Source organism: Rhinoraja longicauda, chromosome 29 (genome assembly GCF_053455715.1).
Source record: "Rhinoraja longicauda isolate Sanriku21f chromosome 29, sRhiLon1.1, whole genome shotgun sequence".
Lineage (NCBI taxonomy): Eukaryota > Metazoa > Chordata > Chondrichthyes > Rajiformes > Arhynchobatidae > Rhinoraja > Rhinoraja longicauda.
The window spans coordinates 5,836,919-5,858,581 of NC_135981.1; the positions used below are offsets into that span (position 1 = coordinate 5,836,919).

At 45.7% G+C, this 21,663-nt stretch overlaps 1 protein-coding gene across 5 annotated transcripts; it reads left to right on the plus strand.

Annotated features, from left to right (window-relative positions):
* The first annotated feature begins 2,345 nt into the window (after positions 1-2,345).
* Positions 2,346-20,933, plus strand: LOC144607670 (secernin-2-like). Of its 5 annotated transcripts, none has more exons than XM_078424677.1 (9): positions 2,346-2,456; positions 5,372-5,582; positions 9,116-9,297; positions 11,496-11,695; positions 13,759-13,974; positions 14,818-14,983; positions 16,610-16,790; positions 18,674-18,865; positions 19,001-20,932. In XM_078424677.1, exons 2-8 carry the CDS (start codon positions 5,409-5,411, stop codon positions 18,830-18,832), a joined length of 1,278 nt encoding a protein of 425 aa, XP_078280803.1. In that variant the 5' UTR covers positions 2,346-2,456; positions 5,372-5,408; the 3' UTR covers positions 18,833-18,865; positions 19,001-20,932. The 5 variants fall into 5 exon arrangements, with proteins under 5 accessions (XP_078280803.1, XP_078280805.1, XP_078280802.1 ...); XM_078424679.1 differs by lacking the exon at positions 2,346-2,456 and adding an exon at positions 2,516-2,620 and having other exon boundaries at positions 18,674-18,869; positions 19,001-20,933; XM_078424676.1 differs by lacking the exon at positions 2,346-2,456 and adding an exon at positions 2,516-2,620 and having other exon boundaries at positions 19,001-20,931.
* The last annotated feature ends 730 nt before the right edge of the window (positions 20,934-21,663 follow it).

Sequence of the window (21,663 nt, forward strand, 5' to 3'; positions counted from 1 at the left end):
AGAGGAACAGCATCTCATATTTCGCTTGGGCAGCTTACACCTCAGCGGTATGAACATTGACTTCTCTAACTCAAGTAACCCTTCAATTCCCTCTCTCTCTCCATCCCTCCCCCTTTGCAGTTCTCTGACCAGTATTACTGTCTCTGACTACATTTTATCTCCGTGTTCTTTATTGTTACTTTCTCCAGTTAACAATGATCTGTTCTAAATTTTCCTTGACCTCCATTCCCTTTGCCCTGTTTTCACACTTCCTTATCTATGTATCTCCCTCCCCCCTGACATCAGTCTGAAGAAGGGTCTCAACCCGAAACGTCACCCATTCCTTCTCTCCAGAGATGCTGCCTGTCCCACTGAGTTACTCCAGGAGTTTGTGTCTATCTTCGGTTTAAACCAGCATCTGCAGGTGGAACTAAACCAGTTCCTTCATACACTTTCATTCCCCTCCCCATTTCCACACTGACCTTTCTGTCCTAGGCCTTCTCCATTGTCAAAGTGAGGCCAAATGCAAATTAGAGGAACAGCATCTCATATTTCGCTTGGGCAACTTACAACCCAGTGGTATTACTGTGATTTCCCTAACCCCTGCATTTCCTCTCTCTCCATCCCTCCCCCACCCAAGTCGCACCGGCTTCTCGTTCTCACCTAGCAAAAGCTAACAATGGCCTGTTTCCTTTATCATTGTTACTTTTTTGCATACCTTTCATTCTCATCTGTTCTATATCTCTCTACTTCACCATCTATATCTCTAGACTCCCTCTCCCCTGACTCTAGTCTGAAGAAGGGTCTCGACCCAAAACATCACCCATTCCTTCTCTCCAGAGATGCTGCCTGGCCCGCTGAGTTACTCCAGCATTTTGTGTCTATCTTCAGTTTAATCCAGCATCTGCAGTTCCTTCCTACACATTCCTCCCTTTGATGCCCTTAACAACCAAGAAGAATCCAATACCTTCTTTTTCAATGGTGTTTTGCTGTAGAATTCCTCCTGAATTCTCCAAATTTTCAAAGTCCTCGTCATAGATTTGCCTTTCCTGTTTTATTCTCCATGCAACAATGTTGTTCTCGGGTGCTCAGATATAATTTCACCTGACAGACAATAAAATCTATTCTGTATTTATTTAGAAACTTGCTTCCCCTTTTTAATTAAACGACCACAAGTAAATCTCAGAGAAACAGCTCCCCCTAATGGGTGAGAAAATAAATGCATGACTGAAAATTCTGGACCTTCCAAGCTTTCTTTAATGGCTTTGACCAATGAGTTGACCTGATCTATACTTGGCCTCCAGCAGTTACCAACCCTCCATGACTAGACTCTGAGTCTCCAGGAATTGTCGCCAAAAATACAGGCAACTTGGAGAAAATTCAGCACAACATTAAAAAAATAATTCATTGATTGGAACAATGCACAGTTCAGCAAAGCCACAGGCCCTTCGGCCCGCAATCTCTGTACTGAATATGATGTCAAGATAAAGTAAACTCCTTTACCCATATTCCTCCATTACCTGCATATCATATCATATCATATATCTACAGCCGGAAACAGGCCTTTTCAATGTGCCATAATTATTTGGGGGTCGAAAGAAGGATCAGGAGCCAAAAAGTCACCCGTCCATTTTCTCCAGAGCTGCTTCCTGACCCATTGAGTTACTCCAGCATTTTGTGTCTATCTTTGGTATAAATCAACATCTGCAATTCTTTCTTATTACATTATGCCACAACTACGTGTCAGGCTTATATTTGCTATCATTTGATGTGTGTTTTGTTTTCTAAGCATCATTCATGCCAACTAGTGTGGCAACTCTTGTCAACACGAAGGTGCTGTGGATTTAGAAACATAGAAAATAGGTGCAGGAGTAGGCCATTCGGCCCATCGAGCCAGCACGATGATATGATCATGGCTGATCATCCAAAATCAGTAGCCCGTTCCTGCTTTCTCACCATATCCCTTGATTCCATTAACCCTAGGAGCTATATCTAACTCTCTCTTGAAAACATCCAGTGAATTGGCCTCCACTGCCTTCTGTGGCAGAAAATTCCACAGGTTCACAACTCTCTGGGTGAAAAAAGTTTTTCCTTATCTCAGTCCTAAAGAGCCTACCCCTTATTCTTACACTGTGATTTCTGATGGTACTGTGATTCTCATTAAGCTGAATGTCATAAGTGATAGGAGCAGAAATAGGCTATTCAATCGTGGCTGATCTATCTTTTCCCCCTAACCCCATTCACCTGCCTTCTCCCCATTACCCCTGACACCCGTATTCATCAATGTAACGGTTTGATATCTCCGATAGATTCTCAGAGAGAGTTGATCTCATGTCCCTGTCATCTGGTGCAGTTAACGGGGGCAAGATACTGGAGACAGACACAGAATGCTGGAGTAACTCAGCGGGTCAGGCAGCATCTCTGGAGAGAAGGAATGGGTGACGTTTCGGGTCGAGACCCTTGTTCAGACTGAAGCAGTGAGTGGATAATTGCTAAATAAAGAGGGTATGATTTCCGGAACCACTTTCACGGGGCCCGAGAGGGTTAACTTTACTACCACAGACACTGTCAGCTGACCGGGGGAAGCGAGAGAGTGAAATGTACTGATCGGGAGCGTAGCGGGAGTGGTGTTGAGAGCGAGGTAAGGAAATCATGTGGGTTAAAGGCGGAATATCACCCTCAGCCTTCCTCCACAAGCTGCCGGGGAAATATAATCAGCCAGAGAACCAGTAACTCGCAGCCCAGAGCCGAGGCGTGTTGCAAGGTGCATGGGATTTGCAAGGCCGGGCCGCTGCTTAACATTTCACTGCCGCGCTCTCCTGTGCGTTTTATTGCGAAATGTGCTTCTGCTGGTGTTAATCGCAATCTTGCAACTCCCTCAATGGAAGTATTTTGGGCTGAAGGTTGCAAGTTGAGACGCTGATGGTCGTAGACTGGTCTGGGGTGAAGCTGAAAACTGACACCGGTCTGTTACTGTAGCCATTGAGGATTGATACATTGTGGATTGATACATTGAGGATTGCTACATTGAGGATTGATACATTGAGGATTGCTACATTGAGGATTGCTACATTGAGGATTGCTACATTGAGGATTGCTACATTGAGGATTGCTACATTGAGGATTGATACATTGAGGATTGCTACATTGAGGATTGCTACATTGAGGATTGCTACATTGTGGATTGATACATTGAGAATTGATGACTTCCGGCCATGGTGTGCACACACACCCTGTTCTCTGCCAACCCTTTGACAATCTCTTTCCCTCCTCCCTGGATCCGGTTCCACTCAGGAAATTTGAGGTGTAAATCAGGATGCCCCTCCCAGTGTAGCGGGGAGAATACTGCGCCGTGGGAGGTGCTGCTCTAAGGCTGCACGTTAAACGAGGTCGCTCCCAGTAACTCTTCCAAGCCTCTCTGTTCTAACGAGATCAGGGGAGTTCTTTATTGTTTCCTAACAAATATTGACACCTCATCGGATTCATCCGGTTGTTAATTCATGTTCCTACGTCTGAGGTTGTTGCTGTGGGCTATTTGATAATTGTATTTTCCACAACAGCCACACAAAAAAATGGCACTTAATTGGTTTTTAAACCCCCGAGGTTCAATAAAGTTTTCAAACGTTGTATGGTGACGGGGCGTGTGATGCAATGATGTCACTGCTTTTGCCTGGGCGATGTTGCCTCATCAAGCTGCCATAAAGGTTAGCGTCAGCAAGGTTTGCCACTGTGGGAGGTATCGCACCAATCCTTCACCAAGTAGTCTGAAGAAGGGCCTCGGCCCGAAACGTCCACCCCAATTCCTTCCATCCAGAGATGCTGCCTGTCCCGCTGAGTTACTCCAGCAAAGTTGTGTCTATCTTCGGTTTAAACCAGCATCAGCAGTTCCTTCCTACAATTTGTCCAAATAATCACATGGACAGGATGAAGACCTAAAAAGCAAGATGATTCCTAGACAACTGGTAAAGGGCAGCACAGCTGGTAGAGCTGTTGCCTCGCAGTGCTAGAAACCCGGGTTAAATTCCAGCTTTGGGGTTCGATCCTGACCTCGGTTGCTGCCAGTGTGGAGTTTGCATGTTCTCCCTGTGACTGCACGGGTTTCCTCTGGTTAAAAGGACTGGACAAGTTAGATGCAGGAAAAATGTTCCCAATGTCGAGGGAGTCCAGAACCAGCGGCAACAGTCTAAGAACAAAGGGGAGGCCATTTAAAACCAAGATGTGAAAAAACAAATTTCACCCAGAGAGTTGTGAATTTGTGGAATTCTCTGCCACTGAAGGCAGTTGAGACCAATTCACTGGATGAATTTAAAAGAGAGTTAGATGGAGCTCTAGGGGCTAGCGGAATCAAGGGGTATGGGGAGAAGGCAGGCACGGGATACTGATTGTGGATGATCAGCCATGATCACAATGAATGGCGGTGCTGACTCAAAGGGCCAAATAGCCTCCTCCTGCACCTATTTTCTATGTTTCTCCCACATTGCAAAGGCGTGTGGGCTTGTAGGTTAATTGGCTTCTGTAAATTGCCGCTAGTGTGAAGGGAGCGGATGTGAGAGTGAAATAACATAGAATTAGTGTGAATGGGTGATCGATGGTCAGCATAGACTCGATGGGCCGAAGGGCCTGTGTTTCCATGCTGTATCTTTCGATCAATCAACTGGGTGCTCGGCTGATTATAACCACCTTGGGAAACAGTGTCCACGTGATAAGTAAGGAAGTTTTGAAGTGATTTAATTGATACGTCAGCCTCTTAGGAGAGGGAACCCATTCATTCCAGATTAATTTTTCAAACGTACATCAAACAGTATTTTAAAGTGGATGACATAGTAAGATTTCACAAAGGCCAACTTTAGTTGAAGTTGGTATTGGTGGGTCACCTTGAGACACTTCATGAGTTCTAGGAGCAGAATTGGGCCATTTGGCCCATCAAGTTTACTCCACCATTCAATCATGGCTGATCTATCTTTCCCTCTCAACCCCATTCTCCTGCCTTCTCCCTATAACCCCCTGACTCCCTTACTAATCAGTCATTCGCAATCCTATGGGAGTGCTAGCCAAGACTCTCTCAATCTCCACCTTAAAAATATCCGTTGACTTTACCACCACAGCTGTCTGTTGCTACTTCATTGTTGAGAAGGATCCAGAGTTTCAAACCAGGGGCAACAAAGAATAACTAGGTTGGAGGAGAGAGCAAGAGCTTCCGGTAGGAGACTGGACATTGCACAAGGCTAACGGAATCAAGGGATATGGGGAAAAAGCAGGAACAGAGTACTGATTTTGGATGATCAGCCATGATCATATTGAAGAGCGGTGCTGGCTCGAAGGGCTGAATGGCCTACTCCTGCACCTATTTTCTATGTTTCTAAATCCTTGTGTTTCAATCCTATGCTTGTAGGTAATACAGACCCTGGGGTGACGTCCTTCTCTACAGAATGGCGGCCGCCACTGGCAATGTCCCCTCTTCCTGTGACTGCTTTGTTGCTCTCCCACCGGCCACCGAAGGGAAAGAAGTGATTTTTGGGAAAAATTCGGACAGACCTCGGGAGGAAGTCCAGGAAGTGGTCTACTTTCCTGCAGCTGAACATGCAAAGGACTCCAAGGTAGAGGTAAGAGACTGAACATTGCACTCAATTAGTTACATCATGCCATCATCAGCTACATCTGGCCAACATCAGATTAGCTACTTCCAGGTGTCGAGAGTGTGGTGGTAGGATCTGCAGATGCTGGTTTAAACCGAAGATAGATACAAAATGCTGGAGTAGCTCAGCAGGACTGAGAGGATCTTTGGAGAGAAGGAATGGGTGACGTTTTGGGTCGAAACTGAACTGGAGTTTCCCGCTGTCCAACAATCTATTGATATCGGCCTTGCAGATACTCGAGATGGATTTGAAGTGTCACAAAGACTTGTGGCCTTTTTTTAGAGATACAGCATGGAAACAGGCCCTTTGGCCTGCCGAGTCCGCGCCGACCAGTGATCCCCGCAAGCTAACACTATCCTACAAACACGAGGGATCATTTACAATTTTACCCAGCCAGTAAACCTACAAACCTGTACATCTTTGGAGTGTGGGAGGAAACCAGAGCACTCGGAAAAAACCCACGTGGTCACGGGGAGAGCGTACAAACCCAGTACAGACAATACCCGTGCTCAGGATTCAACCTGGGTATCTTGGTAAGGTAGCAACTCTACCACTGTGCCACCGTGCCGCCCATCTGTGTGAAAGAATATCTCTTCACAAATAACCAGTCCCTTATCCCAAGACTATCCTAGTTCTAGACTCGCCAGCCAGAGAAAGAGACGGCTTGTGAATATTCTCTGCCAATCCTGGCAGAATCTTGTCCCTCTCTTCCCCTCCTCCTTCCCAGATCTCCCTCTTTCCTGTCTTCACCTATATCCTTCCTTTGTCCCGCCCCCCTGACATCAGTCTGAAGAAGGGTCTCAACCCGAAACGTCACCTATTCCTTCTCTCCTGAGTTGCTGCCTGACCTGCTGAGTTACTCCTGCATTTTGTGAATAAATACCTTCGATTTGTACCAACATCTGCAGTTATTTTCTTATACAGTCAAGTAGCAAGTCTTTCCATAGACCCGTGAACGTCATTATGTTTGGCAGGAGCACTGTCAAAACCAAACATTTTATCCAGTCTGCGAATTGAGAATTAAATCGTTTTTGCTCTTGAAACCTGGAATATGGTCCCAAGGTTTGGAAGAGCTTTGAGAGAAAGCACGCGAGAGTTGGGCAAGAGTATGAATTGGTTGTGTGTGTGGTTTGACAGGGCCGCATAAAGTATGGTATAAATAACTTTAGGAGAAGTGCACTTTTGGAACAAGGTGACGTTTGAATGGAAACATTTAGGGGCAAGAGGTTTGTTCAGTCTCATGGCTTTTCAAGTAGCTTAAAGTATTTCATAAGTCTGAAGAAGGGTCTCAACCTGAAACGTCACCCATTCCTTCTCTCCTGAGATGCTGTCTCTGAGTTACTCCAGAATTTTGTGATACCTTCGATTTGTACCAGCATCTGCAATTATTTTCCTACACAAAGTATTTCATAAAGTTAGCTGCAATTTTTTTTAAATCGTCTATTATCCAGATGTCGTCAATCCTTTTAGTTTAGAGCTAAGGCATGGAAACAGGCCCTTCGGCCCACCAAGTCCAGGCCGGCCATCGATCAACCATTTTACACTCGTTCTATGTTATCCAGCTTTTGCACCCTCTCCTTAAACTAGGGGCAATTTACAGAGGCCAATTAACTTGCAAACTTGCATGTCTATGGAATATGGAGGGGGGGGGGGGGGTGAACCGGTGTGCCGGGAGGAAACCCACGCGGTCACGGGGAGAACATGCAAACCCCACACAGAGAGTACCCAAGATCCAGATCAAACCGAGGTCTCTGGCGCGGTGAGGCAGCAACTACACTAGCTGCTCCAAGGTGCCTCCTCGCCTTCTCTGAAGAACGACCTCGTAGAACAATGAGAGTTGATGTGATTGGCGTTACCTCATTAATACTTTATGTTTATTTAGAATATTGCTTCCTGTTAGATTAATGGAAAAATGGATCCATTAATACCACTTAAAATAATATGGAGGAATTTACAGTAATCACATTAAACAACAATGTACTGTCACTGTTAGTATTTTCAAGTTTTGATGTATATTAATGGCTCAATAGAGATCTCGAGTTCAAAACCTTCTTTGTACCACATTCATTTCCTGTACATTTTATTCTTTGGCAATAGTTCAATGATGCTATTGCTGGTTAAGAATGCTTTTGTTGTTTGTTCTGTGGCACTCGTGCAGCTTTTCATCTTGCTATATGGCAGATTACACGTACAGATTTTCTGTACACTTAATTAATGCCTTTTACTATCATAGATTCGTAGCATTTTAAAAATTAATAGCACTTGAAAAGAGTCCAATTTCAGACAACTAGTTTCAACATCAAGGGCAGGTAGTCTTGCTTTGAGGTGGATTAGAGTCAGAGAGTGATACAGCATGGAAACAGGCCCTGAGGCCCACACTGGCCAACATGTCCCAGCTACACTAGTCCCACCTGCCCGCATTTGGCCCATATCCCTCCAAACCTGTCTTAGCTGTTTCTTAAACTTTGGGATAGTCCTAGCCTTAACTACCTCCTCTGGCAGCTTGTTCCATACACCTACCACCCTTCATGTGGAAAACGTTACCCCTTCAGATTCCTATTAAATCTTTTCCCCTTCACCTTAAACCTAAGTCCTCTGGTCCTCGATTCACCCACTCTGGGCACGAGACTCTGTGGAGATGCAAGTAGAATTTGAATTCCAGCACAGATTTGGGTTTCTCCCGATTTCCGGGCAGTCTCTTCCCAGCTGTTATCAGACATCCGAACCATCCTATCACCAACTAGAGAGTGGGCCTGTCCACTCATCTACCTCATTGGACACCCTTGGACTATCTTTAATTGGACTTTATCTGGCACTAAATGTTATTCCCTGCATCCTGTATTTGTGGACTGCTCGATTATAATCATGTAAAGTCTTTCCACTGACTAGATGGCACACAATAATAAAGCCTTTTCACTGTTACCTCTAATTTTATGGCCCATTGCACTAATTATTTCACTGATTATTTTTGTTTTAACACTGCCACAAACTTTGCTGTTAAATACCTTCATTGGAAATAACTTGTATCCATCATGGATCAATGTGGGCACTAAAACTGCAGAGGCTGGAATCTTGAGTAAACGAGAGTCTTTGAATCAGTCTAAAGAAGAGTCCCAATCTGAAAGGTAATCTATTCGTTTTGGTCAGTAGATTACTTTGTTGCAATCCATGTGTTGTATTTGAAGATAGACACAAAAAGCTGGAGTAACTCAGTGGGACAGGCATCATCTCTGGAGAGAAGGAATGGGTGACGTTTTTGGTCGAAACTGGGCCAGTCCGAAGCAGGATCTCGACCCGAAACGTCACCTATTCCTTCTCTCCAGAGATGCTGCCTGGCCCACTGAGTTACTCCAGCATTTTGTGCCTATCTTTGGTTTAAACCAGCATCTGCTGTTCCTTCCTACGTTTGTACTTCCTCTCTTGCATGCCCGCTGTGCAAAAGGCAAAGAATCACCCGTGCTTGCTTCAACGATATGTTCCCGTGTTATTTTATTGAACAGTGCACGTACGTTGAAATCGATCAGGTGGAGAAGACGCACGCGGTGATTCTCAGCCGCCCAGCCTGGCTATGGGGAGCGGAAATGGGCGCCAATAAGCTCGGCGTCTGTATCGGCAATGAGGGCGTGTGGACCATGGAACCTCAAGCAGAGAAGGAAGCACTGCTTGGAATGGACCTTGTCAGGTAAAGGCTCCTGTTCTAGTTTGTTATGAAGTCCTTGCATTTAAATATGAATTACGATGCAATTCACTTTATCCGTTAAGAAAGTAATTTTATTTGTGATTTTGTTTTACCCTTTTCACAACCTGGGCCAGCATTAATCTGCCCTGTGGACGTGCTAGTCAGCTTCAGCCTTCCACCTTCCTAGTGCGCATAAGGCAGTTTGAGGATTTGGACAGGGTGATGTATTTCAAAGTCAGGATGGTGGGCAACTAGAAATGGAACTTGAGAGTGATTAGTTTATTTTAGAGATACATTGTGGAAACAGGTCCATGGTGATCAACTCTCACCCTACACCAGGTCCACCAGGACGGCACGGTGGCGCAGCGGTAGAGCTGCTGCCTTACAGCGAATGCAGCGCCAGAGACTCAGGTTCGATCCTGACTACGGGCGCCGTCTGTACGGAGTTTGTACGTTCTCCCCGTGACCTGCATGGGTTTTCTCCGGGATCTTCGGTTTCCTCCCACACTCCAAAGACGTACAGGTATGTAGGTTAATTGACTGGGTAAATGTAAAAATTGTCCCTAGTGTGTGTAGGATAGTGTTAATGTGCAGGGATCGCTGGGCGGCGCGGACTCGGTGGACAGAAGGGCCTGTTTCCGCGCTGTATCTCTAAATCTAAAATCGAAAAATCTATCCCACACACCAGGGACAATTTACAGAAGCCAATTATCCTACAAGCCTGTCGGAAAGAACTGCAGATGCTGGTTTAAGCCGAAGATAGACACAAAATGCTGGGGTAACTCTGCGGGACAGGCAGCATCTCCGGAGAGAAGGGACGGGTGACGTTTCGGGTCGAGACCTACAAACCTGGATGTCTTTGGAAAGTGGGAGGAAACCAGAGCACGTGGGGAGAACCCAGGCAGTCACGATGGCCTGTTGTCCTGGCAGTGTTGCAGGGTCAGCCTGGCTAAGTGTAGTCGCGGTAAACCTCCACCTTTGTTGGCCACGTCCCGTCCACGTGCTCGGCCCGTCCATGTTGTCCAGCCGAGCCCCAGGCTGTTGCAGGGTATCCATCTTTGTAATGTGGCTGTGGTTATGCAGTACATGGCCAAGATAGGCAGGGGACAGAAAGTTCTTTTTTTGGGAAGAACATTAGCAAACCAGCTGATATGAGTTTCAATGTTTTTTTGTTCTTGGCCATGAATGAGCAGTTTTATTGTGTTTCATTTCACAGCTCATCATGGTGATATATGAGCTAGTTGTTAGTCTTCTAATCCACCAATACCTAAATATCAGCCAATGCAAAACTCCTCTTCCTGTTACTTGCCTGTAAATAATTTGAAGTTGGTTAACACCAGTGTTTAAAAATAAATGAAAGAACATGCTTCAAGCTTGTGAAAAAGATCTAATTTGATACAAGCCTTTATAAGAACTTGTTAAAAGCATTTACTTGCCAACAATAAATGCATTTACAAGTTCTTATAAAAACTTAAGATAGACATAAAAAGCTGGAGCAACTCCTTGGGTCAGACAGCATCTTTGCAGAAAAGGAGTAGGTGACGTTTCAGGTCGAGACCTTTCTCGGAGTCTAAAGAAAGGTCTCGACCCGAAATGTCACCTATTCTGTTTCTCCAGAGATGCTGTCTGACCTGCTGAGTTATTCCAGCTTTTTGTGTCCATCTTCGGTTTAAAGCAGCATCGCCAGTTCCTTCCTACACATTCTGTCTTGCAAAGACTTGCTCAGAACTGAAAGTGTGCACCTACATGTACATTTGACATATCGAATTCTCCCTGAAGCAGCCATTTCGGTGGGCTGAAGGGCCTGTTTCTGTGCTGTATCTCTGACCATAAAAGGGTGTTGCAGGGGTAGATTTGCTGCCCAACACCGTCAAATACCCCGGTTCGATCCTGACTATGGGTGCTCTCTGTACAGAGTTTGTACGTTCTCCACGTGACCTGCGTGGGTTTTCTCCAGCAACTCCGGTTTCCTCCCACTCTCCAAAGACGTACAAGTTTGTAGACTAATTAACGTCGGTTAAATTGTCCCTAGTGTGTGTAGGATAGTGATAGTGAGCGGGGATCGCTGGTCGGCGTGGATTCGATGGGGCGTGTTTCTGTGCTGCATTGCTAAGCTAAACTATTTTCCTTGTTGCTTTTGTAAATGGTATAGATTGAACCCTGTTTCTCTCTTGAATTCCTATTGCTCATTCTTTTGCCAGGCTTGGACTGGAGAGAGGTTCCACTGCCAAGCAAGCTCTGGACGTCATTACTTCCCTGGTGGAGCACCATGGGCAGGGAGGGAATTGCATTGAGTCCCAGGAAGCATTCAGCTACTTCAACACGTTTCTAATCGTGGACCGAAGGGAGGCCTGGGTACTGGAGACATCCGGGAGATACTGGGTCGCTCAGCGAATTACAGGTTAATTATTCATACAGTGATACAGTGTGGAAACAGGCCCTTCGGCCCAACTTGCCCACACCGGCCAACATGTCCCAGCTACACTAGTCCCATCTGCCAGCATTTGGTCCGTATCCCCTGTAAGATACAAACCCGTGCATCTTTGGGATGTAGGAGGAAATTGGAGGACCCTTTAAGAAACCTACATGGTCACAGAGAGATCATGCAAACTCCACGCAGACAGCACCCGTAGGAAACCCACATGGTCACAGAGAGATCATGCAAACTCCACACAGACAGCACCCGATGTCAATATCCAATCACACCCGATCTTTATTGAATTATTTGATCTTGCCCTGAGGTACAGTAGACTTGGTGTTAGCATGCCTCGATATAGAGGAGGAATATTCAACCCACATGTATTGGTTAGCTAGGTATCCATGTGTTCATGAGCATGTAATTTAGCATATGATTAAAGCGCAAAATTACGCCTGTTAATTAAATAGAAAATGCAAAACACTTGCCGGGTCAGTCAGCCTCTGTGGAAAGTTGACATTTCATATGGAGATTTCTCCCCATCTCCACAGATGCTGCCTGACCTGCTGAGTGTTCCCTGCATTTTCTGTTTTTAATTTAGGTTTCCAGCTTCTGCATTGGTAATTTAGCATATGATTAAAGCGCAAAATTACACCTGTTAATTAAACAGAAAATGCAAAACTCTTGCCGGGTCAGTCAGCCTCTGTGGAAAGTTGACATTTCATATGGAGATTTCTCCCCATCTCCACAGATGCTGCCTGACCTGCTGAGTGTTCCCTGCATTTTCTGTTTTTAATTTAGGTTTCCAGCTTCTGCATTGGTAATTTAGCATATGATTAAAGCGCAAAATTACGCCTGTTAATTAAACAGAAAATGCAGAAACTCTTGCCGGGTCAGTCAGCCTCTGTGGAAAGTAGACATTTCATATGGAGATTTCTCCCCATCTCCACAGATGCTGCCTGACCTGCTGAGTGGTCCCTGCATTTTCTGTTTTTAATTTAGGTTTCCAGCTTTTGCATTGTTGCCCCGTATTCAATGACATGCTCTCTGAAAGATGGACTCTGCTGAGGGATTGGCCGTTTGAGTGATTAGCATGGGGGTGGTTGTGAACTCTGCGTGACTGATGAGACAATAAATCCAAGATTGATTTAGTGTCCCTTAGCCTTGGCCTACGCAAATTTCCTGGTTTCCAAACATGTTAACTTCCCTTCCCATTCCCTCATTGCCCTCTCTGTCCTGGGCCTCCTCCATTGTTGAAGTGAGGCCACACGCTAATTGGAGGAACGGTAACTCGTTGTGGCTTTTGCTCGGGTGGCTTCCAACCCCACAGTGTGCATGTTAACTTCTCTCATTTCAAATAACTCTTGCGTTCCCTCTCTCTTCCCCCCCCCCCCCCCCACCCTCCCTTCCCCCCACCCTAGTTTCACTGTTCGCATCCTAGTATCCCCTCATTGTTATCACCTCTTCCCCAGCCGACAATGGGCCATTGTGGGCTCCACCCTTACTTGGCCATACGTTGTCGGCCTTGCTTTGTTCTGGCCTTTTTCTTGCCTCCAGTGTCCCCCCCCCCTGCATTCATTCTGAAGAAGGATCCGGAACTGAAACGTCACCCATACCTTTTCTCCAGCTATGCTGCCTGACCCGATGAATGGCTCCAGCAGTTTGTGTCTACAGTTGTACAATGTGCGCATTCTCCCAACAGACCGTCTTCTTCAGGAGAGTCTAGGACCAGAGGTCATAGCCTCAGAGTTAAAGAAGGTTCCTTTAGGAAGGAGATGATGTGGACTTTAGTTTTTTAGTCAGAGGGTGGTGAATCTGTGGAATTCATTGCCACAGAAGGCTGTGGAGGCCAAGTCAGTGGATATTTTTAAGGCAGAGATAGATTCTTGATTAGTGCGGGTGTCAAGGGTCATGGGGAGAAGGCAGGAGAATGGGGTTAGGAGAGAGAGTGATGGGCTGAATGGCCTAATTCTGCTCCTATCACATGAACTTATAAGAGAGTGAGTACCCAGTGCCTTTCATGCTCCTGTGTTCTTTATACTTGACAGAAGGTGCCAAAAATATCTCCAATCAGCTGACCATCACCACGGAGATCAACGCCGAGCATCCTGGCATTCGGAGTTATGCCCAGGGTCGGGGATGGTGGGACGGCGAGGGGGAGTTCAACTTCTCCAAGGTCTTCTCTCCGGCCAACCCTCCAGCTAGGATGGAGGCTGCAAAGGCTCGTTACTCCGGAGGCCGCAAGCTGCTTCACAAGCAAGAAGGTGAATAAGGCCCAGGAGCCCAAAAGGTAGCTGACTGTTGCATGTGGGAGTCTTCAGGAGTGTGAGGTAAAGCTCAATTTACGGCGGTCGAATGGAAACCTATTTATTTGGTCTCCCAAACATTGCACACACTGAACGGCGTGGTTGGTAACGTTGGGGGATGAAGATGAAGGACTCTTTGTGAGTCTCTGCGAGGATGTTGCAGCTAGGACAGGGGGCGAAGATGGTGGAGGGTATGGTATCAATGACGCAAGCTATTAGTGTCATAGAGTCAAAGAGCGTGGAAACACACAGCTGAATTCAGAGGCATTTCTGATCGTGGTCATTGCAATAATATTCCAGATTCCGTGCATCTGGCTATTCATTCAATAGAAACATGTGGCGTGAGGCTGGAGGCCAACTTGCCCACACCGACCAACATGCCCCATCTACACTAGTCCCACCTGCTTGTGTTTGGCTCATTTCCTTCTAAACCTGCCCTATCCATGTACCTGTCCAAATGTTTCTTGAACGTTGCAATACGACCTGCTTCAACTATCTCCTCCGACAGGTCGTTCCATACATCAACCACCCTCTGCGTGGGAAAGTTACCCCTTGGATTCCTACTAAATCTTTCCCCCCTCACCTTAAACCTACGTCCTCGGGATCTTGATTCCCTTACTCTGGACCAGAGATTCTGTGCATCGACTGATCTATTCCTCTCATGATTATGTACATGAGTCCATCAACGGGCCATTCCTATCAATAAGTGTACGTTAAACCCTGGACGTGATGCAATGAAAATGTGATTAGCTGCATGCCTTCAGGGGACTAAAAGGTGATTTGTGTCTTGTGCCACGGTAGGTTGCATTAACGCGGAGACTATCATGGACATCCTGCGTAATAAGGAGATTGGGATCTGCGTGGACACTGTAGCATTCTGTACCACCGGCAGCATGGTGTCCATCCTGCCCCAAGATGATGACCTGCCTTGCGTGCATTTCTTTACAGCAACCCCAGACCCGTCAAGGTCAGTAGCCCAGTGTTGGTGAACGCACCATGCAACAGGTTTTCTTTACTTGTGCATATAGTATGGGTTGTATGTGTAGGAAGGAACTGCAGATGCTGGTTTATAACAGAAGATGGACACGCAATGCTGGAGTAATTCAGCAGGTCAGGCAGCATCTCTGGGAGAAGGGGAATAGGTGCCGTTTTGGGTTGGAACCCTTCTTCAGACTTGTTTTTCTTCAGTGGGCTTGTAAAGTGGATGGCACAGCAGTGCAGCTGATAGAGTGACTGCCTTTCAGCGCCAGAGATTGTGACTCGGGTGCTATCCATGTGCAGTTTTCGCATTTCGCTGTGACCCCGTGGATTTCCTCTGGGTGCTCCTGTTGCCTCACCCCCCATCCCAAAGACGTGCGGGCTGGTACGTTGATTGTCCTCTAAATTGTCCCGAATGCACATGGAGTGAATGAGGAAGTGGGATCACATAGATAGGTGTGAATGGGTTATCAATGGTGCCACCCCAGCAACGGACTGTTCCAGCTGCTACGGTCAGGAAAACACCTCCGCTGTCACGCTGTGAAAACGGAGAGGATGAGACGGAGTGTCTTCCCACAGGCCATCAGGACTGTTAACTATCATAACTCCAGGGACTAAATTTTTTTTTCTGTATTAATTTAAATTTATATGCTGTAATTGTAATTTTTTTTGCACAATCTGCAGGCATTGCCACTTTCATTTCACTGCACATCGTGTATGTGTATGTGACAAATAAACTTGACTTGACTTGACTTATAGGCTACAGGGCCTGTTCCCATGCGTATTTTTAAATCTTTCTCTGTGCAAAATTTAGCACCAGTGCATTAAATTGTAGCCGACAAGGATTCTGCCATTTTATCCAGGCATCTGACAGATGCCTTACTTTTTACTAGAGGTTATACCTCTATCAACTTTGCCTTAAAGTGAAAATGGATCAAAAATGAGTAAAAGCTAAGCGGGCAGAAATGTAACGCTGATTTTGTTTTGTATGTTGCATAATGGATTAATTACATTTGAACTGACTTGATTATCTTGAAAGATTGTGCTGAAGAGGCACAAAGTTTAAAAAAAATGTTTTGCAAACCATTGTTCTGGTATATGAGGGAGTGGGTCATAGGGATGATATTATGCTTGTTTAATACAATCATCAGTGATCTTCTCCCTTTGCATTGTGTCGTTTTATATATAAGAGACTCGCCCTTGATTAAGCCACCAGCATAATCAAGGATGAGTCTCACCCCGGTCATTCCCTCTTCTCCCCTCTCCCATCAGGCAAGAGGTACAGAAGTGCGAAAACATGAAAATATCTCCAGATTCAGGGACAATTTCTTCACAACTGTTTTCAGGCAACTGAGCCATCCTATCACCAACTAACGAGCGGTCCTGAATTCCCATTTAATTCATTGGAGATCCCCGGACTATCTTTCATTGGACTTTACTGGACTTCAACTTGCACTAAACGTTATTCCCCTTATCCTGCATCCATACACTGTGGACGGCTTGATTGTAAACATGTATAGTCTTTCCACTGTCTGGATAGCACGCAACAAAAGTTTTTCACCGTACTTTGGCACACGTGTCAATGAACTAAACTTAATAAACTTTTTATGAATAGATCTGTCTTCAAGCCCTTTATCTTCATTGATGACGTGACACCCGTTCCCATGGTGATTTCTCCGTGTTATGGGGATGAGGATCCGGTCCGGAAGCATCCTCGGTTCCAGCGCAGTCTGGATCGCCGGCATGAGTTGTACAAGGCACATCAGCATGCCAAGGCCACCATGGAGAGTGGGCAGGTACCGTTGCTTTTAATTCAATGATACTTTACTGTCACCTGTGCCTAGGTAGAATGGAATGCTTTGTTTTGCATCCAACGTATAATGTCGTACTGAAAATAGACACAAAAAGCTGGAGTAACTCAGCGGGTCAGACATCATCCCTAGAGAAAAGGAATGGGTGATGTTTATGAATAGTTGAGACCCTTTTTCAGACCCCTTCGTCTCTTTGATGACTTCTGCTTTCCGAGTCCCCGCTCCCTCTTGTTTACTCTTTAACCGCCTCTCCGTAAAGTCGGGCAGCAGATCTCGCGAGGCAGTACACAAGTGTCCCTGCGTTTCTGGTGCCGACAAAGTTACAAAGGTTCACGGAGCAGGCCGATCTATCGAGAGCTTGCTGCCGCACGTGGCAGCATTGAACACCCCTTGCCCCTCCTCTGACCGGGTCCCCCCCCCCCCCCCCCCTCGTTCTTGCCGTTCCCCCCCCCCTCGCTCTCGGCCATCCCTCCTCGCTCTCAGCGGTGCGGATCCCATTGGTGCCGGCGGCTCGGGGCAGAGTTCAGAGTGTCCACGTCCTCCGTCCTTGCCGAGCGAGTCCTCTGTCCGTGGTGGGCGAGCCGAGCCTGCCCTTGGGCTTGCTCCCATCTCACCGGGATACTCCCGGCAACTGGCCTCCTCCGATACTCGGGCAAGAACCGCAGCAAAACTGCGATCATCCTGGGACGTGGTGCCAGGATGGCAAAGTTCCTGTACTTTCAGATTTTATTCATTCTCCAACAAACATTTAAATTCTGAAGAAGGGTCTCGACCCGAAACGTCACCCATTCCTTCTCCCCCGAGATGCTGCCTGACCTGCTGAGTTACTCCAGCATTTTGTGAATAAAACATTTAAATTCGTTAAGATGTTACAAAGTGTTATTCATTTAAGATGTTACAACGTTTTTGGCACCTCAACGTTTTGCGCCACAATTTAAGCATAAGGGGTAGGCCATTTAGAACGGAGATGAGGAAAAACCTTTTCAGTCAGAGAGTTGTAAATCTGTGGAATTCTCTGCCTCAGAAGGCAGTGGAGGCCAATTCTCTGAATGCATTCAAGAGAGAGCTGGATAGAGCTCTTAAGGATAGCGGAGTCAGGGGGTATGGGGAGAAGGCAGGAACGGGGTACTGATTGAGAATGATCAGCCATGATCACATTGAATGGCGGTGCTGGCTCGAAGGGCCGAATGGCCTTCTCCTGCACCTATTGCCTATTGCCCCTTAATTTTCAAGGGAGCACTGGAACTGTGAGATTCATGGTAGCACAAGTCTGATGTTGAGCCTCTATTCCGCACTCTGGTACTTTTCTCTTTGCACTACCTGTTGTATCTGTGTACAGCCTAGATTGTACTTGTGTATGGTATGATGTGATTGTAATTGGATAATACACACAACAAAAGCTTTTCACTGTACCTCAGTTCACGTGGCAATAATGGACCAAACCAAATAAACCCTATGGTGTAGAGTTGGAGGGAGAGAGAGGGGGAGCAATGGAGTAACAAGATTGCAGAGCTATTAATTTGACTCTGCTGGCTAATGCCATTATAACAGCCGCCGCCAGCATTCCCCACCGCAGATTGCAGCCAAGCTGCACGAGAAGCTTCCTGGGGCACTCCCCGCCCGGCAACGGCTCCACGGTTGGGCCGAGGGAGGAGGTGGGAGGGGGGATGGGGGAGGGGTGAAGGGGAGGGGGTTGGGGAGATGGGGGGAAGGATGGGGGCGGATGGGGAGAAGGGAGGGAGGGGTGAAGGGGATGGAGAGGGGGAGGGGGGAGGGAGGAGGGGGTGCTGCACCAATGCAGGAGAGGTTTGGTCCCAACGGGTCCACCTGGTCTAGTAACATTATAATGCTTGCTTCTTCCCTTTCAGGAGCAGGGTGTGAAGTTGCACCAGACCATGCAGAGCCTAGAGAGGCAGGGACTGCAAGCTATCAAGAACATGTTGACCAGTGGAGGGTCCTTTGACCCAGAAGAAATGGCAGATTTGTTCTTCGACTGTGTTGACACGGAGATCAAGTTTTACAAATAGACCCCCCTGGGTTGTCACTTTGCAAATCCTGCCGTAGGTACTCTTACACTCTTGGTTTCAATCTTGAAATCTATTTCTTGTTCAGCACTGGGACTATCGCTCAGTGATTGGAAAACCTCTTCCGTTTGCCCCTCGTAATGCTTTTTTTTTTCTTCTATTGATTTTCAGACATTGATAACTGCCAGACTGTTGACCTGCAGAAGCAAAGAGAATGGCTGCCTTCCTTCGAGCCATTAGTCTCTGTAGATCACACACACACCTGTACTTAAAAGCACTCATCTGCCCAATGAATTCACTGTTGTATTTATTGTTAACTGAGCCAATATTGCCATTTGCTGCTGCTATTCTTAAGAGACTGCCTGTGAACTCACTGGTGGCCAACCATACATTATACTGCTACCTGAAGTAGTCAACAGTGAGCTAACTTCTGTAGAGCCGATTAACAATATTTTGAATGGAAGTTGATTTAATTTCTCCTACCCCCTTCAGTATTACCTGTTTCAACATCCTTCTGATGTCCCATTGCTGGGATTGATTCAACGTACAGTTAAGGGAAAAACATTATGTAGCATTTTCTTTATATCCAGTTTAAAGGGATCTTGTATCAGAGAGAAAATCATGTACATTTCAGAAATAATTAAAAGGAAAGCGTAATCTACTAAATTACTGTATAATCCTGTTTAAAAAAAAAAAAAAAGATATATTTACTGGCGTCTCTCTGTCTGTGGTCTAAAGGATGAAATTTCTTCTACATTTATTTTTTACCTTGTAATTAAAGACCGCCACCAAGAAAAAAACACATTTCCATGACTTCAGAGATGCGTTTGTAGCTGGAGTTTGGTGGGGAAACACCAGGTAGTTTGAACTCTCTCACAGAGAGTCTGTCACTGTTGGCGGTGATAGGTGGTGGGTACGCCTGGAGATTTTTGGGGAGAGTTTTCCCCACTGCAGAGGCAGGAGAAAATGATTTGCCAATCATTCCCAAATAATGTCCCATCTCTGCTTCCTACCATGATGACATAGTATTAACATTGGAGGTTTGGACCATCCAGGGTGACATAGTGGAGCTGCTGCCTCACAGCGCCAGGGACCCAGCTTTGATCCTGATCTCCGGTACTGTCGTTGTGGAACTTGTACCTTCTCCCAGTGACTGCATAGGTTTTATCCGGATGCTGTAGTTTCCACATTCCACATGCGGGTTTATAGGTAGACACAAAATGCTGGAGTAACTCAGCGGGACAGGCAGCATCTCTGGAGAGAAGGAAAAGGAATGGGTGATGCTTTGGGTCGAGACCTTTCTTCAGACCTCTCTCCGATGGGTTTATAGGTTAATTGGCTTCTGTAAATTGTCCCTAGTGTGTAGGACATAGAACTCGTGAACAGGTGATCGATGGTCGGCGTGGACTCTGTGGGCCGAAGGGCCTGTTCCCATGCTGTATCATTAAACTAAACTGATTATTTTGATGCTTGAAAGTTTATAATATCAACATAGAATACTAAATTTATTGATCCTCAAATTGAAAACTGTGACGCAGAAACAATACTTGAAATGATTTTCATAGAATTTTAGTTTGTTGTGTTCTTTAAAATTAAATTATGTTGCATTTGATTCTTCTTTCCACCCTTCATTGCACTTTCTCATCCAATCTGGTTTTATACTCTAAAGTATGAGCAACCCATATGAAGAATATAATTTCCTCTTTCCTTCATGAATGTATTAACTTTCATCTGCTCTTTGAGCATTTTAGCACAATGCATTGATACTGGACTGGTATGGTTTGAATTGCAAGTTAACACACAGACTAACGGGTAGTAAATCTCCAAATGTCTGCTTCAAACTAATGTTTGGGCCAATGGTTTCAAGGGAGGGCAGCATGGACAAGATATGGATACATGTTTGGTGTGGATACATGTTTAGGTTGTTCTGTAGTATTCAATATTGTGAGCAATTCTGGTGAATGCACTTCCATTTATGCCTTCCTGAATGTGAAATAAAGAAATGTGTAATCTAATACTATGCCAAGTTGGTGAATTTGTGGTGCGCACTTTTGTAGATTAGGGAATTGAGTTAGAAATGTGTTCAGAGATCAGCAGTAGAGCAAGGCGATTCTGCTGTAGGCTATTATTTATGATAGTTAATTAATAAAGTTTCTGAATGATTATTGGTATGTATGACAGCTAAACTGGTGGAATATCGGTTTGTTCATAAACTATACCTTGCATTTTTTAAGTGCTACATTATTTCCCAGAGACCGTGACTCTGCTGCTAAACACCGCCTTGTGGACTAAAACTGATCCACACACAACACTCATCTACTCCAAATGGTATCTAGTGCCATACATTTACCTTACTACAGAGGAAAAACATGTTAAAATTGCATTGGATTAATTTGTTATTGTTTTATCTATGAATCCTCAATTTGGTCTCTATCCTGTAATGTAAAGGCTTCTGTGCCATTGGAAATCTTTAAAGACAGCTATTGGGTTGTGCCTCAGTCTTCTCTGACAGAAAGTGTTCCTGCCTAATTCTATTTACTATAAAGCTATCCGTTTTATTGCTCTTGATCAGGGGCGGCACGGTGGTAGAATTGCTGCCTTACAGTGCTAGAGACCCGGGTTCAATCCTGGCTACGGTTGCTGTCTGTCTGGAGTTTGTGCGTTCTCCCTGTGACCTTGTGAGTTTTCTCCGGGTGCTCCAGTTTCCTCCCACACTCCAAAGACAAACAGGTTTGGCTTCGGTAAAATTATAAATTGTGTAGGAAAGTGTTAGTGGGTGGGGATTGCTGGTCAGCACGGACTCGGTGGGCTGACGGGCCTGTTTCTGCGCGGTA

Coding starts and splice junctions, on each gene's coding strand:
- LOC144607670 (XM_078424677.1), top strand. CDS start 5,409: ATGGCGGCCGCCACTGGCAATGTCCCCTCTTCCTGTGACTGCTTTGTT. Junction 9,298..11,495: donor CTTGGAATGGACCTTGTCAG/GTAAAGGCTCCT, acceptor TTCTTTTGCCAG/GCTTGGACTGGAGAGAGGTT. Junction 11,696..13,758: donor GGTCGCTCAGCGAATTACAG/GTTAATTATTCA, acceptor TATACTTGACAG/AAGGTGCCAAAAATATCTCC.